This window comes from Montipora capricornis, chromosome 14 (genome assembly GCF_036669925.1).
Source record: "Montipora capricornis isolate CH-2021 chromosome 14, ASM3666992v2, whole genome shotgun sequence".
Taxonomy (NCBI): Eukaryota; Metazoa; Cnidaria; class Anthozoa; order Scleractinia; family Acroporidae; genus Montipora; species Montipora capricornis.
The window spans coordinates 6,641,273-6,658,837 of record NC_090896.1 but is presented as its reverse complement, the minus strand read 5'-3'; the positions used below and the strand labels follow the sequence as shown (position 1 = coordinate 6,658,837).

The 17,565-nt window shown below is 42.0% G+C and overlaps 1 protein-coding gene across 2 annotated transcripts in view; it reads left to right on the top strand.

Annotated features, from left to right (window-relative positions):
* LOC138033501 (serine/threonine-protein kinase ATR-like) overlaps positions 1 to 17,565 on the top strand; it is a 118,613-nt gene that overhangs the window by 16,786 nt on the left and 84,262 nt on the right. Inside the window, exons 7-12 of one of the 2 annotated variants that reach the window (XM_068881253.1) lie at positions 58 to 134; positions 1,273 to 1,387; positions 1,759 to 1,898; positions 5,880 to 6,099; positions 14,343 to 14,486; positions 14,662 to 14,733. In XM_068881253.1, coding sequence (XP_068737354.1) covers positions 58 to 134; positions 1,273 to 1,387; positions 1,759 to 1,898; positions 5,880 to 6,099; positions 14,343 to 14,486; positions 14,662 to 14,733 — 768 coding nt within the window. The remainder of the gene's footprint in view (positions 1 to 57; positions 135 to 1,272; positions 1,388 to 1,758; positions 1,899 to 5,879; positions 6,100 to 14,342; positions 14,487 to 14,661; positions 14,734 to 17,565) is intronic. The other variant, XM_068881254.1, reaches the window with a different exon arrangement.

Below are 17,565 nucleotides of genomic sequence, written 5' to 3'. Positions count from 1 at the left end.
CACACATTAGTCTTAATGTAGATGTACATTGTAACTATGTAGCTACTTTTGTGTTAGAAGGAATTGAGCTTGGTCAAGAAATTGATATGCATTAGGGATGAAGTGGATTGCTACTCTTTGCAAGAGGCTGTCAGGTTTGTGCTAGTAAATCATTTGATTATTACTACTGATGCATCGAGCCCTTCATGGGAACACAAGAGCCCAATAAATTGACCTGCTCCCAACTAAGTGGCTTCATACATAGCTCAGTTGATAGCCTGCGTAGCTGGCAGTATTGATGGCACAAGAGGCAAATTAATGAGTGGCGAAGGGGTGCGGAGAATGGGGAAGGGCGCTGTGGTATTTAACAGCACCCCTCCCCATTCTCTTGTGCCGACAATTCCGCCAGCTACATTCATTAAATTTATTGATCATATTATGTTGCCAATGATGGAAGATGGCAATCAGATGTCGTAGCAAAGCAGGGCAGGAACTCCTCTAGACGATATTTATGTTGGCAACAAAAGTGACTGATGATCTTCAAAACAAGAGCCATAGACATGGTAGAACATTATTACAGAAAGATTGCTGCTAGGGGCTTTTTTATTGTGCAGAATTTACATAACATGGCCCTGTTTCCATCACCTGTTGATTGACAAAATGATACACTTGTGCATGAGGTACCAAGCCTTTTACAGTGCATGCTCATGTTTAATCCTTTCCCTTCTGAGATTGAGAGAGAGATTTTACTTGTCAATGGGGGCTGCTTTATACTTATTGAAACTACTGTCCATTCAAAACCTGTTCCCTTTAAAGTGATATTTAGTATTCTGCCAATGGCTGCATGCGCCAATGTTCAGAAGACAGGCAAGGAACATCCGGCACAATGAGACCAGAGACAAAAGTGTCAGTCTCCTCTGGTACACGAGGTGGAGAGGGGACACAAAGGGGGGTATCAGACAACAGGGTGGTAAGCTCTGGTGGTGCCAGAAATTTCGTTTTAGGCCGCAGCTACACGTGCAATTTTTTGCTCGCGAGGGTCATGCGATTTTTTCAAATTTTGTTGCGTCACCAGCGCGCTATGAACAATAACCGAAATTTGACAAAATTTGTTTGCATTCTTTTTGCACAGTACTGTATATATATGTATAGATTGCTCCTAGGCTTGTAACAAGGCAAAGTCTGTTGCTTATAGCAAAATAATGCTAGCTGCCAGGCCCTCTGATCTCTACGCTATGGTCTACATTTATACTTAAATGTCATTGATGGGTTATTTGTAATTTTTTTTTGCAGTAAAATAATAGCTCATGTCATCAGTGATATTCACCAGTTTGCACGAAGCAGTGTGCCAGGGCTGTGGAAAACTAGTTGTCATTTACTTCAGACAGGCCTTTTCTGCATCAAAAAGGTTACTTTATTACAGATAAAACATAATGTTTATTGCCTTCAGCAATGCAGCTGGGAGCCAAATTACGGGTAATTTAAATGTTCTGGGCTGAAAGAGACTACATGATTGTCAGTGTCTGAATCCAACCAACTTTGATTACTCTAAATTACTCTTCCTCTCTGCTTTTTGTGGTTTCTGTTGTGAGGTCATTTTGCAAGTACTACATGTAGGTAAAGTCTTCTCTTTGCTTTAACTCTACATGTAGTATCTTATGCTTAGGGATAATATGACTTGATTTAATAAATATATTTATTTCACAATAATTATTTATAAACAACAACAAGGCACAGAAAGAAAGCTCACATTTTCTGCATCTTAATTACATGATGTAGGTGGCATTGGACATCATGACTGGCTTGCTTCCTTGGAGCGGTCTCCCTGCTATGCCTGTGTTAGATGTGTTTGTCAAGTGTCTTTGTTTTCTACTAGAGTTGTTGGTGACTGTCATGGAGAAGCTGCCAGAAAACGGCAGGTACATGTAATGTCTTGAGATGTTCAATCTGTAGCTTTCCAAAGATGAGAAGGAAGGATGATAGTATATGATAATAGTTTTTATTATACACATGTTCAGTTTACAAATTTCTAAAATTATCCAGTTATCTAAAATTATGAATGATGTCCAAAGATTTTGGATTTGATTTGATGTCAGTAAAATAATGTATGGTCAAAAGGAGCCAGCATGATGGCTAATTTCTTCACTAAATTCTTAGCTAATATTTTTGACTTTGCAGTCATCTTCAGGCTTGTGTTAAGTGAACATAAAACTAGTTATGAGTTAATATATACATGTACAATGAGCATTATGCATAACCAATAAGCTAAGCTACCAAACCAAGCAGACTAAGGTGTTGATTAGCGATCATGGACCCTTGACTACAACGTAATCATGAGTTCCCTGCTCTTGTATTCATCCTTGGTGTTAATCTGGGGCTTTAGCTCTCTGATGTGAAGGGCTTCAAGTGTCAGTAGGTAGTACTCTCCGTGTAATGACGTTTGAGTATGTGCACGTTCTCTTCAGTGATGGTGGTGCTGCACTGGGACAGATGGGACTTCATTGACCTGCTCTCTGGATGTGCTCCTTGAATCGAGACTTGAGATGTCGGCTGGTTTCGCCGACATAGCAATAGCATGCAGAGTAGCGTGGACAGATGAACAAGCCCTCTTTTAAGCATCTTCTCCACTGGTGGCTTTAGCGAAGGCAGTACTGTCTTGAGTTTTCTGAGTGTCATAATGATGGTTCATGGCACATTGATTTTGTGAAGCACTCATGCATAATCCTCAGTGCATTTGCCTCTATACTGGATGAACAGAGCAACTTGGCCAGATCTTGCATTTGACTGGGTTGATGGCTTCTCTGTAAGGTGTTTTACTTCTCCACGATGGAATCGAGAGTCTGTTTGATTATAGGTTCGTACGATGAGGGAGGGTACTGGTTTTTCTCCAGTATGCACTTTTCTTTTCCCAGGCTATCATGGAAATTATGCCACGAACTACCGGTACACGCGCGGTAGATCCCGTAAACGAACCCCAATACCACTGAAGGCTTGTACCGCTTGGGGGCTAGAGCATGATAGTTCATGACGAGGTCTGTGTCAGTGGGTTTGAAATACCACGTAGAGGATAGCTTGCCGGTTTCATGATCATGGATTAATTGCATTTTGAGAAATGAAAGATTGTGAACCACTTCCGTTTCGAGGGTAAAGTCTAAGTTCTTGTGTATTTTGTTAACTTCTTCCAATTTCTGTTCCACCCATGAGCGCTTGATTTCTCTCAATATATCATCCTTGTATCTCTCATATATCTTTGCGTCATCTTTAATGAGGTTCTCAAACTGGCTGAGCCACCCGTTTGCTAGATGTGAGGGAGGTGGACTCCCCATGGTGCTACTTTGGCGAGTGTGATAAAGGTTTCTCGATCAATCGGGAGTCTCTGGTCTACTGGCATGTTGTACAGCTTACCAGTACACACCGGGATTGCCTCCATTACTGGTACATTAGTATATAATGATGACACGTCAAAGCTAATCATAATCTCGTCTTCTTCAAGAATAACAGTCTTCAGTTTGTCACATACTGTCTTGGTGAAGGAGTTGAATTTACACCCTGGGACTACCGATAACCATTCTGCCACACGGACGGGTACCTTGTGGTATGCAGACCCAGGGATAGACAGTACCGGTCTGACTGGGATGTCTTTCTTGTGTACTTTTGCCAGTCCGTACAGACGCGCTGGTTGACTACCTCTGGGTATTGTAGAACAATACAGTTCTTCGTCAATCTTCCCCTCTTTTGGTAAGGAGGTCAGGATGTTTTTGACTCTATTCTCTTCTTTGACAACTGGATGTTTTGCATTCTTCCGACTATTTTGAAGTTTTTGAAACTGCGGAAGGTTGATGATCTTGTTCAATTTCTGGTGGTATGTTCTTTTTTTCATAACAAATATACCTACTCCCTTATCAAAGGGGACGCGAGTAAATCTTTCTCCTTAAGGTATTTCTTTGTCATTGGATGGATGTTTTCATCTGTTTGCACTTTTTAATGTAATTCAGTGTTTTGACATTTATATCCGTGATGATTTCATCTGCCATGTGGAATCATCCTGTTCTTACAATGACTCAACAGTCGATCTACTTCAGCTAGTACGTCTTTGGGGTCAAATTTATCAAGAACTGCATTTTTCGGACCCAGAGATAGAGTCTCCATCACGCATGCAGGGGTGGTGTTTCCAGGTCACTTAACACAACTGTATTCTTAACATTGAACAGTGGTCTTTCTTGTTCTTTGGAGAGAAATGTTACCCGTACCTTCTTGTTGTGATTCCTCAATTGTTCTCTGCGGGTTTTGACCCTTGTGTTTCTGGTATGTAGTACCATGGAAGGTAGGCAGTTGCGCGGCATTACTTCCCTAAGTATTCTACGTTTTCCCTCGAAGTTCTCCTCGTGTCCTTTCTGATCGTTCTTAGCTTTGATTAGTTCTTTCTTCAGAAGCTGGCGTTGAAAGGCATGTACATTCTTCTAGTCAAAACATCCATTATTGGGAATTCTGAATTTCAAGAATTTTGGTATTAAATCTGCACATTTGCAGTTTTCCAGAAACTTGACACGAATGCTATTTCTCTCCACTTTTATCAGGGATCTCAAGATTAGGGCCACTAAAAGATCTCAAGATTAGGATAAGAGCAGGGAACTCATGATTAAGTTGTAGTCATGGGTCCATGATCGCTAATCAACACCTTACTCTGTTTGGTTTGGTAGCTTACCTTATTGGTTATGCATAATGCTGATTGTATAATTATATTAACTCATAAGTAGTCTTATATTTTCACTTTACACAAGCCTGAAGAAGACTGCAAAGTCGAAAATATTAGCTAAGAATTTAGTGAAGAAATTAAATTAGCCATCATGTTGGCTCCTTTTGACCATAATTATAAAATAAATGTAATTCCACAGAGCCAACAACATTAGAAGCAGTTGTCCATCTTAAATGTTTACATTTTTTTGGGCTTTGTTCACTTGTATTCCTGCCTCCTTTCCCACTTCTACTTACTGTTATGATTGAAGGCTGTGCCATCTGTCATCTGCATAGAGCCTATGGCTAGGTTCCAGGATTTGCCAGCACTGGTAGTGATGTTCATTTATTTAGATGTATAGGAGCAACTGTATAATGTAGATACCAATATTGTGTGAAATAAGTCCTAAAGCTTAATGGATAAGATAGAAGTTTTAATCTCAAATGCAGTAATTGATATCATTAGAGGCTCTGCCAGTTTAAATTCCGACAAGCGACATGGTCTAAAAAGTAGGAACAGCTTGTAAAGTGAAACCGTGACAAACATCCTTTCTTTAAATTTCCTTTAACTTTGGACAGCAGCGTGAAACACGATACCTTTTAAAATTCAGACAAGCGACACTTTCCCACTCCCCCTCCCCCCCCCTCTATCCTGGCAGGGCCTCATATAGTCAATTACTGTATGCATACAGTAGCTGTTATAAAACATCATTACACAGTACAGTAAGGAACCTTCATTGTTTGTAGTACATGTAACAATTTTGGTGACATTGCTGCTAATGAAAAATAACTGGTCTTTTACCATTGAACCACTCTTGGATGCCACACCTGTTTCAAGTCAGGCCTGAAAAATACTGTACATGTAATGCATCACACTGAAAACAGTGCAGTAGAAATTAAAAGGAAATACTTTAGTCATCCTTCTTTGTATTTATCATTATCGTTGTCATAGACGGCGATAACTGCCAATGGCTCATTGCGAAAATGTAATGCTAGTTATTACTTTCAATCTGGGGGCAGGAATAGACTTTATTTCCAAAAGCAAGAACTCACCCACGTGGGACAGTTTATGCTGAGTGAAGAATTAATCTGGACTGTTAATTTGTTATCTCAAATTTGAACACTTGGTGCTCTTATGACCATTACCTTGTCTTTGTTCCTCATAGGGAAAAAGTCATTGTCTTAGAGGCAAGTGTTGCAAAGAGTTTGGAAGTGCTGTCCATACATTGTCTTCACAGGAAGGAGAAAAAACAACAGAGGGCCTTGGCTGTCCAACACACTCTTGCTTATACTTTCCCTCCTGCGCATATCAATCTTTTCTTATTCACACTCAGGAAGATCCTACATAATGTTGGCTTACAGAGATATCAGACAAATGTACTCAAGGTAAATTGCATTTGTTTTAAAAGCAGGATACATTCCATTAGGATAATAATAATAGTTATTATTTTATACCACACAAGTGAATAGGGCTTTCCACACTTTCTGGCTATCTTGGAGGTGAATAGGAAGTACTATTCAGCCCTGAACAAAGAGAGAAAAACAATGGCTTCCTTTCTTGTTTTGGTTACCGAGGAGCAAATGTTATCGATAAATGAGGCAGCTGTTCATAATAATTTCAAAGATAGCAAGAAATTTTGGTTTTTATCTATTAGATGATCATGATTTTGAGTGCAATTTGGAATAAATACATGTAAGCATGAGTAAATTATTTCAATGGCAAACAAAATTTAATTGCATGTGCGCATAGGCAGAGTGCAATTTTGGGCCTTTGAAAAAGTTTACAAGTGCTCATTTATTCCAAATTGCATGAGAAAAATCATGCAATTAGTTAGTAATGATAAACACCTTTATTGCACTAATTTCGCTTTTCTGCAGTCTGTTTGGGATTAATTGGTGGGCTCTAGGCCAATCTACACTCTGAAATTTTTGCATGTATATGATTACACTGACTGTATTATTTTGCTGTATTCGTAAGTTTAATCTTTCTGAACTCAATTGTTGAAGTGCAAAAAAGGACCGTACAATGCCTTCTTTAAGTGAACTATTTTCTGATTTGCATTTGTTGTTGTATTGTTAGAAATGAAGCAAATTTTCAGTCACCTGATTATTCAACTTGTGTGGTATACACTAAAACAATTATGTTGGTGAACAATGTCACTGCAATTGGTGGATACTTACCTCCACTTCGGTGAATAACAATAACTGTCAATTATTAGTTGTGAAGAGCCTTGGAGATTATAATGATTATTCAAACACCTTTATAAAGATCTCAGCGAGAATTTTTAATTATCTCCTCCCTCTCAAGACAGCAAACAAGAGACAAAACCTGTTTGGGCATCTTTAATAACAGTTCTTTTTTTCATTGAATTCTTTATTCCACACACCTACATGTACCGTAAATATGTCATGTGGTGTCTTTTTTTTGGGATCCAGATCCCCTCATTAGGGCAAGAATGCCTGACTGTTGTAGCGAGTGAGTAGGAGGTGCGTTGAAGAAATAAAATCCAAATTGTCTCTGTGCTTTTTGATTGGCCAAAGTAATTACTTTGGTTTTGGTTTTACGACACTCGATTGAAACTCGCTGTAATCCGAAAGAATCTGGTCCTTGTTTCCAACTAGCTCATTCCACAACATTGGCGACAAGGATAAATACACTACAAGGAAAAAGATCAACCGGATTTTTGCAAAAACATGGATGATCATGAAAGTAATCACATCAAAACATTTGACTGCTACCGAGACCAAAACATGCTTGGTTTAAGATGGAAGCAATGGCTCACTGCATTCAAACTGTTTGCTGATGGAAAAGTCCTGATCTTGAACAAAGAAAACGCAAACAACCAACAAAGTAAACATGCATATTGCTAGCATTAACGTACGGTATGTTCAAGATAATTATCGTCTCTGCCCTCCCAAACACAGCAGACGCGAAGGAGGGAGAGTGAGACAATTCGACAGTTTGCCACTAGACTCATGTGCAGTGAAAGATTGCAACTACGGAGAAGACACCCTTGTAGAATCAGATATATGCAAATGCTATGTTAATACTATTAATTTTGATCACTATGTAAGACTATGTGTTAGCTATGTGTTGCTCAATACTGTCCATGTATTGACCGTGCAAACATGCCATATCACATAGTTCAGGGTATGTAAAACTTATTCAGAAGCTATGCAAAAGGGACTAACCCGGTCATGGAAAGGGCCTCATCATATGAGCAACCTGGATAAATAATACGCAATACTCGCCTTAATTGGCATCCCTCAAGATCGAGTGAAAGGTATTGCGGGAGGCTGATGATAAACAGGGCTTCCGTATTCAGTAACAGGCCTTATACATGTCAAGTAGAATGTGATCGCTTTAGTGGGGAGGAGTTGTGGTGTTTTGGGTCAGCAGCCAATACACATTAAACATACATACAATGTACTTACGCGCCATTCCAAAACATGCCATTCAAATCAAAGACATGACAAATATCTTTTACATAGCATGTCAGCAAGCGGATTTGTGAGTTAAAGTCTACATAGTTTTTACACAAGGCTATGTTTTCACTATTCATCAATCTCACACTATTTATTTACTATGCATTTCAAGTGAAATAGCTTTAACATAGCACGTCAGCAAGCAGTATGTGAGTAAGAGTCTACATAGTTTTTACACAAGGCTATGTTTTCACTATTCATCAATCTCACATATTTTTGAAGTAGCCCAAAGAATGCAAATTTTTATATGTAAGAGGTCACTTACTTTTTACATAGTGCAATAAATTTCCCATGCAAATTAAGATCCAAAAAGAAATACAAGCTATGTATTTACCATGTATCAATCTCAGATAATTTGCTTAATTAATGGCATATGCATGTCACCATGCTATTAGACATTGCCAGAAAGGTCTACATAGTTTTTATTTACATAAGGCAATGTTTAAACTATTGATCAATCTCAATAGTTTCAAAATATCCCAGGATGAACTCCTGATAATCAAAATAATATTAATGACACATTAAAGTCAGCAAAAGAGAAACCAGTAATGAATTTATTTACATGGATAGAGCAAATCAGAACTCAGTTGAATGCTTCGGAATATTCATCCCATATCATTTGCCATGTTGAATGGGAAATGGTATACACTGTATGCACTGTTTTAAGCACTCCTTTGGATGGATTATTGAACTTTTTTAGCACTTCAGTTTTACAAGATTGCAGCTTATTAACATTCATGATAATTTTGGGTCCATCACTGAAAGGTGTAAACTGAGAATGTCCTTCCGTGTAACTCGTACAATCACAGAGTTGCAAATCATCAGCCAGTGTAATGTAACTCAATCTTTTTCATAAGGATTTGGCATCCAACATATGAAACAGCCTGATAAAGCTTTTTTATAATGTTCACCACAGTAGTAATAACAACAACAACAATGAAAATGATCCCAGGCTCCATAAACATCAGCAAGCTATAAAATAATGCTGCGCCAGCGGTTATTGTCAGCCGCGCATTTGTATCACGCGCATCTCCTCGTGGCTTTTCTTGTTTTGAGTTCGCCATCAAGTTGCGACCTTGTTCTACTTAGTAAAGTGTTTGTTGTTTGCTATTATCGTGTCGGCTGAGAGATACTCGCCTACAATCCCGAGTCAAATGCCAGCTCCTAGGCTCACGCCGTCCGTCGCACCCAGTCTTATGTGTTACGCTCTTCAGCTCCTACCACAGTTATCCTTCCGGGGGAATATCTTGAGCTGGACATACCTCCCAACTTAGATGCTGACTGCACCTTAGCCATAGAAGCCCGTACCGATGCACCATCCAATAACTGCTCCAAAGTTTCACAGCTCTGGCCTCAGCCCCACATTGTAGAAGCAGTGGCTAATAGAGTTCGTATACTCAACGACACTACTGAACCAAGGACAGTGCAACGCCACAAACACCTCTGCCAAGCTCGCCACACTACAACCGTGGTTCCCTCATCTTCCCCTGACGGATCGCACCCATCACCTCCCCACCCTGGCGGAAGCAACTCACCGCAGTCTGAATTCTTCTTGGATGCCATCACAGTTGACCCCGACAACATCTTACCTGACACCATCTGCTGCCAGTTCCGCCAAGTGCTCCAGACCCACGATGAAGTCTTCAATCCTACCATTGTCGGATACAATGGCAAAGCTGGTCCTGTCCAAGCTTCTGTCAACATGGGACCTGTGCAACCTCCCCAACGCAAAGGCCGCGTTCCCCAATATTCCCGTGACAAGCTGGTTGAGTTACAGCAACAATTTGATCAGTTGGAGCAATGTCAGGTCTTCCGACGTCCGAAGACATTGGAGTCACCGTTGAGTACCTCAACCCGTCATTCCTCATCAAAAAACCTTTGGGTGGATTTCGTCTTGTTACAGCCTTCACGGACGTTGCTCGTTTCAGCAAACCACAACCCTCGCTGATGCCTGATGTCGACTCTACTCTCCGCACCATCGCCCCTTGGAAGTACATCATCAAGTCTGGCCTCACCCATGCCTTTTACCAGATACCACTATCAAAGGCCACCATGAAATATTGCGGTGTGGCCACTCCGTTTTGCGGCATCAGAGTGTATACCAGGTCAGCCATCGGAATGCCTGGTTCAGAGACCGCATTAGAGGAATTAATGTGTCGCGTTCTTGGTGACTTCCTCCAAGAGGGATGCGCTGCAAAACTTGCCGACGATCTTTATTGTGGTGGTGACACCCCACAAGAGCTCCTCACTAACTGGTCTCGTATACTTGACGCCCTTACCAAGTGTAATCTACGACTGTCTGCACGTAAGACTGTCATATGCCCCAAAACAACCACTATCTTGGGTTGGATCTGGTCACAACGCTCCTTATCTGCAAGCCCCCACCGCATCACAGCACTCGCAACCTACCGCCCTCCAGAGTCTGTCAAAGGTTTATGTTCCTTTATTGGTGCCTACAAAGTCCTTAGCCATGTCCTCCCTCACTGCTCTCAACTTGTGGACCCACTCGAGTCAGCCTTGGCCAATCTGCAATCTCATGACCAGGTTAAGTGGGACGAATGCCTTCGCCAAAGATTCACCGCTGCACAAGATGCCCTTAACTCGCACAAGTCTATCGTCCTCCCTCGTGCCTCTGACCAGCTTTGGATTGTGACTGATGGCTCAGTAACCAAACGCAGTCTCGGAGCCACCTTGTACGTTACCCGCGAAGACTACCTCCACCTTGCCGGCTTCTATAGCTCTAAACTACGCAAGCATCAGGTCACATGGTTACCATGTGAGGTCGAAGCCTTGTCTGTTGCCGCTGCTGTAAAGCACTTTAGCCCCTTCATCATTCAATCCAAGCACCATGCTTGCATCTTGACTGACAGCCAGCCCTGTGTCCAGGCCTTGAACAAACTTTGCCGAGGTGAATTTTCCGCCAGTCCACGGGTTACCTCCTTCTTGACCACAGTCAGTAGATACCAAGTTAGCCTCCAACATCTTGCCGGCACCGCCAATTGACCCTCCGACTTTGCCAGTCGTAATGCTTCAGACTGTAACGAACCCCAGTTTCAAATTTGCTCTTTCATTCATGAAACAGAAACTTTAGTCGTCCGTGGTATCTCCACTCAAGAAGTGCTGGAGAACACCAAGCGCCTACCCTTCACTGGCAGACCCGCATGGTTCAGTGTTCAACATGAGTGCCCTGATCTACGGCGTGTCTATGCTCACTTGAAACAGGGCACCCGCCCTTCCAAGAAACTGACCAACATCAGAGACGTAAAGCGCTATCTTAACGTCACTTCCATTTCCAAGGACGGCCTACTCCTCGTCCAGCGTCAACAACCACTCTCTCGCCCTATTGAGTTGATCGTGGTACCTCGTTCTGTATTTGACGGCCTGCTTACTGCTATTCACATCAAGCTTGACCACCCTTCTAAGAACCAACTCCAAATGGTGATGCAGCGTCACTTCTTCGCCCTGGATATGAGTGCTGCTATCACTCGAGTATCAGACTCTTGCCACACTTGTGCCTCACTCAAGAAGTTCCCTCCCTCCCTTGCCAGCCAATTATCAGAAGATCCACCTGAAGTCGTAGGCGTGTCATTTGCCGCCGATATCATTAGACGCAGTCGTCATTTCATCCTCCTTTTGAGAGAATGTACCACCTCCTACACTGCATCATGCCTTGTACCCGACGAAAGGAGCAGCACACTTTGTGATGCCCTCGCCCGATTAGTAGTGGCTCTACACCCCCTAGATGGACCTCAAGCTGTCATTCGCGTCAACCCTGCACCGGGATTTGTCTCACTGAAAACCGCACATGCTTTACAGCATCTTGGCATCTCAGTAGAAGTTGGTCGCATCAAAAACTCCAACAAAAATCCTGTTGCCGAACGAGCTGTGCTGGAACTAGAAGAAGAGCTGTTACGTCAGGAACCTGGAGGAGGCCCTGTTACCGAACTCGGCCTTGCTATTGCCACTGCCCGCCTGAACTCGTGACTCCGCAGCCAAGGCCTGTCCTCACGGGAGCTTTGGACACAGCGCAACCAGTTCACCAACGAGCAGATACCCGTCAATGACCTACACCACATTGTAGCCAAGCACCAAGCTTGCCAAACCAATCATCCTTTCAGCGAAGTGGCCAAAGGTGGCTACCGCCCACAAGCTCCTGTTCCCCCCTTGCAGGTTGGAGACCTGGTGTATGTGAAGTCTGACCGAGATAAGTCTCGCGCCCGTGATCGCTATATCATTGTTAGCATCGACGGCGAATGGTGTTTCATTAAGAAGTTCTCTGGCTCATAACTCAGGGCTACATCTTACAAGGTGAAGCTAGCCGAGTGCTGCACTGTACCACATACCCTCCCACCACCATCGTACCAGCCTGTCGTCCTTACACTTGACGAAGACGAATGTGTGGAGATTCCTGAGCAGCCCCTGCCTTGTCAAGAGCCCTCTGCCCCACCAGACCTGTTACGTCCGCCCGACCCAGATCCTCCAGACTCCTCCCGGACCAAGCCAAACAGCAGGATGACTCGACCCCCCTTGAAACTGATCATGTTCCTGTTTCAAGTTCATGTGAACCAAGACCCCAACGGGCACGCCGGCCCCCAGCATACTTACAGGAGTACATTCTCAACTAGTGTTGTTGGCTCACAGTTATTTCAGTATTGGCGCGTTTGACCAAGTACTATTAAGAATGGTTGCGATCTGTTACCAACTTTTCGTTACACTTCATTTACATTCATTTCCTGTTATACTTTCCCACGTTAGTTTTCTTTCCTTCAAGAAGAAGAAGAAGAAGAAGAAGAAGTTGCGCCAGCGGTTATTGTCAGCCGCGCATGTGTATCACGCGCGTCCCCTCGTGGCTTTTCTTGTTTTGAGTTCGCCATCGAGTTGCGACCTTGTTGTACTTAGTAAAGTGTTTGTTGTTCGCTATTATCGTGTCGGGTGTCTTTATTACTGGCGCTGCTTGGCACATCATTCTTACCTTGGTAATAAAGTTGAATTATGGCAAGGGAAAGTGGTCTAAGGAATGTTGGAAAATTAGGTTTCCCTTTCCCAAACCACAAACCAGCAAATACATGATTACTCCGTCTGAATCTATGTATGGTCAATGTATATATGAATTTGTAAGTAGTTATCTAAATCCACTGGTCTCACTTGCACTTCAATAATGATAATACGAGAACTCAAAATTGCATTGTGAAGGGTGGGGAAACTTTAGGGAGGGATTGCAGAACAGTAGAGTACCACAAATGAAACAAGATGAATGGGGCAATGATCCCATCAGGCACACAAGAGTATAAAAAGTGGCAGTAACTATGACAACAAACAAAAGCAAAATGTCTTCGAAGAGATTCAGAAACGTTTTACATGATAAATGTTATGTGTGTGCCAAAACGGGAAAACTTTTTGGGAATTAAAAAACATTTACTTACTTGTGGTGGCCTTTGCACAAAAAAGGTGCATACAGAAAACAAAACACAGAACGGTGGCCAAAAATATAACAAGTGGAATTACAGACTAGAACAAAAGTCAAAGCCATCATGGCCATGATGATTTTGTGGGTTAATTGCAAACAAAGGGAGACAGATATTGTCAATGCTAAAGTAAGTCATCACATGCACATACCTTTGAAGTAGTGGGATCTCATTGATGACAAGGTAAACTGGCCAAACTCCCTAACCATTTGACCTTATCGTATAGTATAATAATATAGTGCGCCCTTAGTAATTCAGTCTCTGACTGCAAAAAAGGGCGATTAGCTGGTCCGATATTATAATTACACACTGTCAGGCAACACTTTCTCCTCAGTTATTTTAAGACCCTGAGTGTTGAGTCCGGCCGGAGTCGAACTCACAACCTCCCGCTCCCACATCCTTGCTTTGACTTCTTTCCATTCTGTGTAGCTTCAGATAGCTCTAAATACCCTTAAAATGGAGCACTTATGAAAAGAGGGGGGTTGGGGGGAATTAGCACACTGTCGGCTTCCTGGGAGAATACCCTCTAGAGGTTAAAGGAACTTCCAACGTTAAATAAGGTGTACCTTTAGCTTTCTTCGCCCCTTAACCTATCAAAGTTTTGGGATCTTCTGCTGGTCTTACCCAAAAACGTTTGTCTTCTTATACTTTTGTTTTTGTTGTACCTTTTATTTTCAGAGAGCCTTGTGTGAGTTTCTTGCTCATCTTTACATGTGCATGCCAGCCAGTTCATGTCGCTCAGTCCCCATAACACAGAACTACATAACTGAAGACATTAATCAGTGCTTGGTTGACTTCATCGGCAATCAGCAACACCAACAGGTTGATATAAATTATTCAAGTTACACAAGAGTCCTCTTTTAGGCAAAGAAAGCTGTCCTGATCAGATATGTCCAGAAATGCACGTAATTAGGTGCATGACGATTTTGATTCTCACATAGTTCTGTTGCGGTTGGACAAAAGAGGACAGTTCTTTACCTTTAGCCATTTTTTTTAGTTCTTAGTGAGATGTTTGTGTGAGGCTGTTTTGATGGAGAGGGCCAACAAGAAAACTTCAGTAACATTGAAGGTAAGGTCTCACAAAATCTTAATGTCAGCAGAAAGACACATTTTTCATCACTGCCACAGATTGTGTAATAATAATACAGGATGTATGGTCTAGCCGCCTTCCTGTTATGTCACTAAATGTGTTATACATTTACTTTACATGTATTATGCACAGTTATTAAGACACCCGAAAAAACCAGCAAAGGAATAGAATGTCAAGGATCTTGTACTAGTCTCACAAGCGTTTAAAAATTTGTGCAATTTTGTGCTGAGTCCACTCTTGACCACTTACATTATAGTGGAAATGCACCAAGTTACTGTGTAGGGTTTAACTGTCTTATGTGTTATAATGGTAATTGACAACTATTCACCTCAGTGGTGTTGGCTAGTGGTGGATATTTACAGTACATCACCGGGTTAGTTATACTAAAACAGTGAGAAAATATATAACTCATTTATTCCTGCAACGATTACAATTTGGACACAAATCCCCTGCCAGTTGCTTGGATATTATGATGTACTGCCCAAGAAGTTGTCACCGTTTGGGCTTTCCGATCCTGTCACTGTCGAAATTAAACCCTTGGAAAGGGAAAAGCTACATGTACCTTCTCAGAATATCATATTGCACTCAAGAGACTTCAGGACGACAAATCGTTTAGCAATGACAACATATTTGGAGGAAGTCGATGCCTGCTCTGTGGTGGGTAGCTTGGTGTTGTGCCAAGAGAAAACTGACACCTTGGAAAAATTTAGTGATCAAGACTGGACTGGATATTTTACCTTCCCTAACACCCAAGATTGTTATGACTAACGACCCCCAATGGATCAACAAGCAGATGAAATCTCTTATTAAACTGCGTCAAATTGGGTTAGGATTCCTTTCACAGTTTGCGTAATCGTGTAAACCGTCTGGGCAGGTCGTGATCAAGTCTTGTCATATCAAAGATTGGTTTTTGAGGAGAGGGGAAAATTGGAGTACGCAGAGAAAAAGCTATCAGAGTAGAGAAGAAAACCAACAAACTCAACCCCCTGCAGTACAACAGTCTGGGTTTCGAACCTGCACTAGCCCTGCTCCCTATATGTGTTGCTGGCCATTGACTTTGTGAATGTTTTCATGTCTTCAAACTCTCGTTTTTATTTTTTATAATTGTGCTTTTAGTGAAGAATGAGAAATCAGAAACGTTATACATTTTGCTTACAACAATTTGTGATTGCCAACTTTACACTCTTATGCAATGCAATCTGGCACTGTAATCAGAGAAGAATATCAGGTAAAAGAACTTCAGTTGGACAGAATACTTGTGCGTTTCATTCTTGGGTAAAATACCATTCAGCAACATGACGTGGTGTCAGAAGTTGGTAACTAAGCCAGTTCCCCTCCAATTACAGTGCCTTCATCGAAAGAGCGATCATTGAAACTCATACTCCAACACATTTTCCCAGGATGTCAACAGACGAAAACAGCAGGGTTAGCTTAAGCGATGTCACAGGAGCTGCAGCTATTCACCAAATCTTTCAACTTGAGGAATGGCCTTGTTGGATAAAGTGATTCAAGTGTTATTACTTTGTTTCAGCTTGCAGAGCCAGGACGGAGCCCTAGCCTTCTCCATGCCTTATTTGGCAACGTCAAAGATATTTGGGCAAGCTTTACCTTTGCTTAAGAAACAGATGCGAACAGGGGTGACATTGTGAAAGGAAAATTTGACCATCATTTTATAGCACAGAAAAACGTCAATCAATCAAAATTGAACCTTGTGCAAGATCAATATGTAACTGAGGAAAATTTTATTAACAGATCTTCTTGGTTTGGCTGAGTCCTGTGAATATGGATCATTGAACGATGAAATGATCCATGTTCGCTTGGTTGTTGGTATCATGAATGACAAACTCGGTGAAAAACTACAGATGAATGCAGGTTTAAGGCTAGAAAATGCATTTCAGCAAGTCAGACAAAGTGTAACCATTATTAAACATCAAGGAGTAATATGATCCAACCAGGTGCAAGCAAGCGTGGAAAGCCTCACAGTGACCAAAGGGAAACCACCAAGGAAAGCAACACTTAATCAGCTGGAACAAAGCAGCAACTTCAGTGGAGATGGAAACAAGAGGAATAAACTGCATAACGTTGTAAGCGAGCGACTGTCATTGCTGGTTAAAGATTGAGGTCAGAGGTTCAGAGGTTCAGAGGTTCATGATCTGTCACGAGTGTGAAATGATGACCAAACAGGTAAAGGTGAAATTTCTCTACCCCCCAGGCGCGGATCCACGATTTTGAAATGGTGGGTGAATTTTTGTAATAATATAATAGAACCAAGCCTGGTTGAGGTGTTTGAGGGATAAGAAAAAAAAAAAGAAAGAAGGGGGGCTCAGAAAAAAGGGGGTGAAAATTCACCCATTTCACCTCCCCTGGATCCACGCCTGCCCCCACACCAATGCTAGGGCTTCCTTTTCGATCTGGGAGTAATTCCTTTCTGCTTTGGTTAGGGTGTGTGAAGCAAACGCTATGGGTCTTTCTGAGCCCTCATCCATGATTTCTGACAAAACTGCCCCAATCCCGACAGGGGAAGCATCACATGCTAATCTCAGGGCTCGTCCTGGGTCATAATGGGTAAGCACCATGTCTGATGTTATGAGTTTCTTCACTTTGACGAAGGCCTCCTCTCATTTTGTGTTCCACTTCCATTGATTGCCTTTTTCCAAAAGTTGGTTCAGTGGGTGTAGGACCGTGGCCAGGTTTGGCAGGAACTTGTGGTAGTAATTCACCAGTCCTAAGAATGCATGGGCCTGTTGAATGTTCTCTGGTCAATCTTGGTGAACCGCTGCACCCCTGCAAGCTTTGCGAAAATATCGTTGA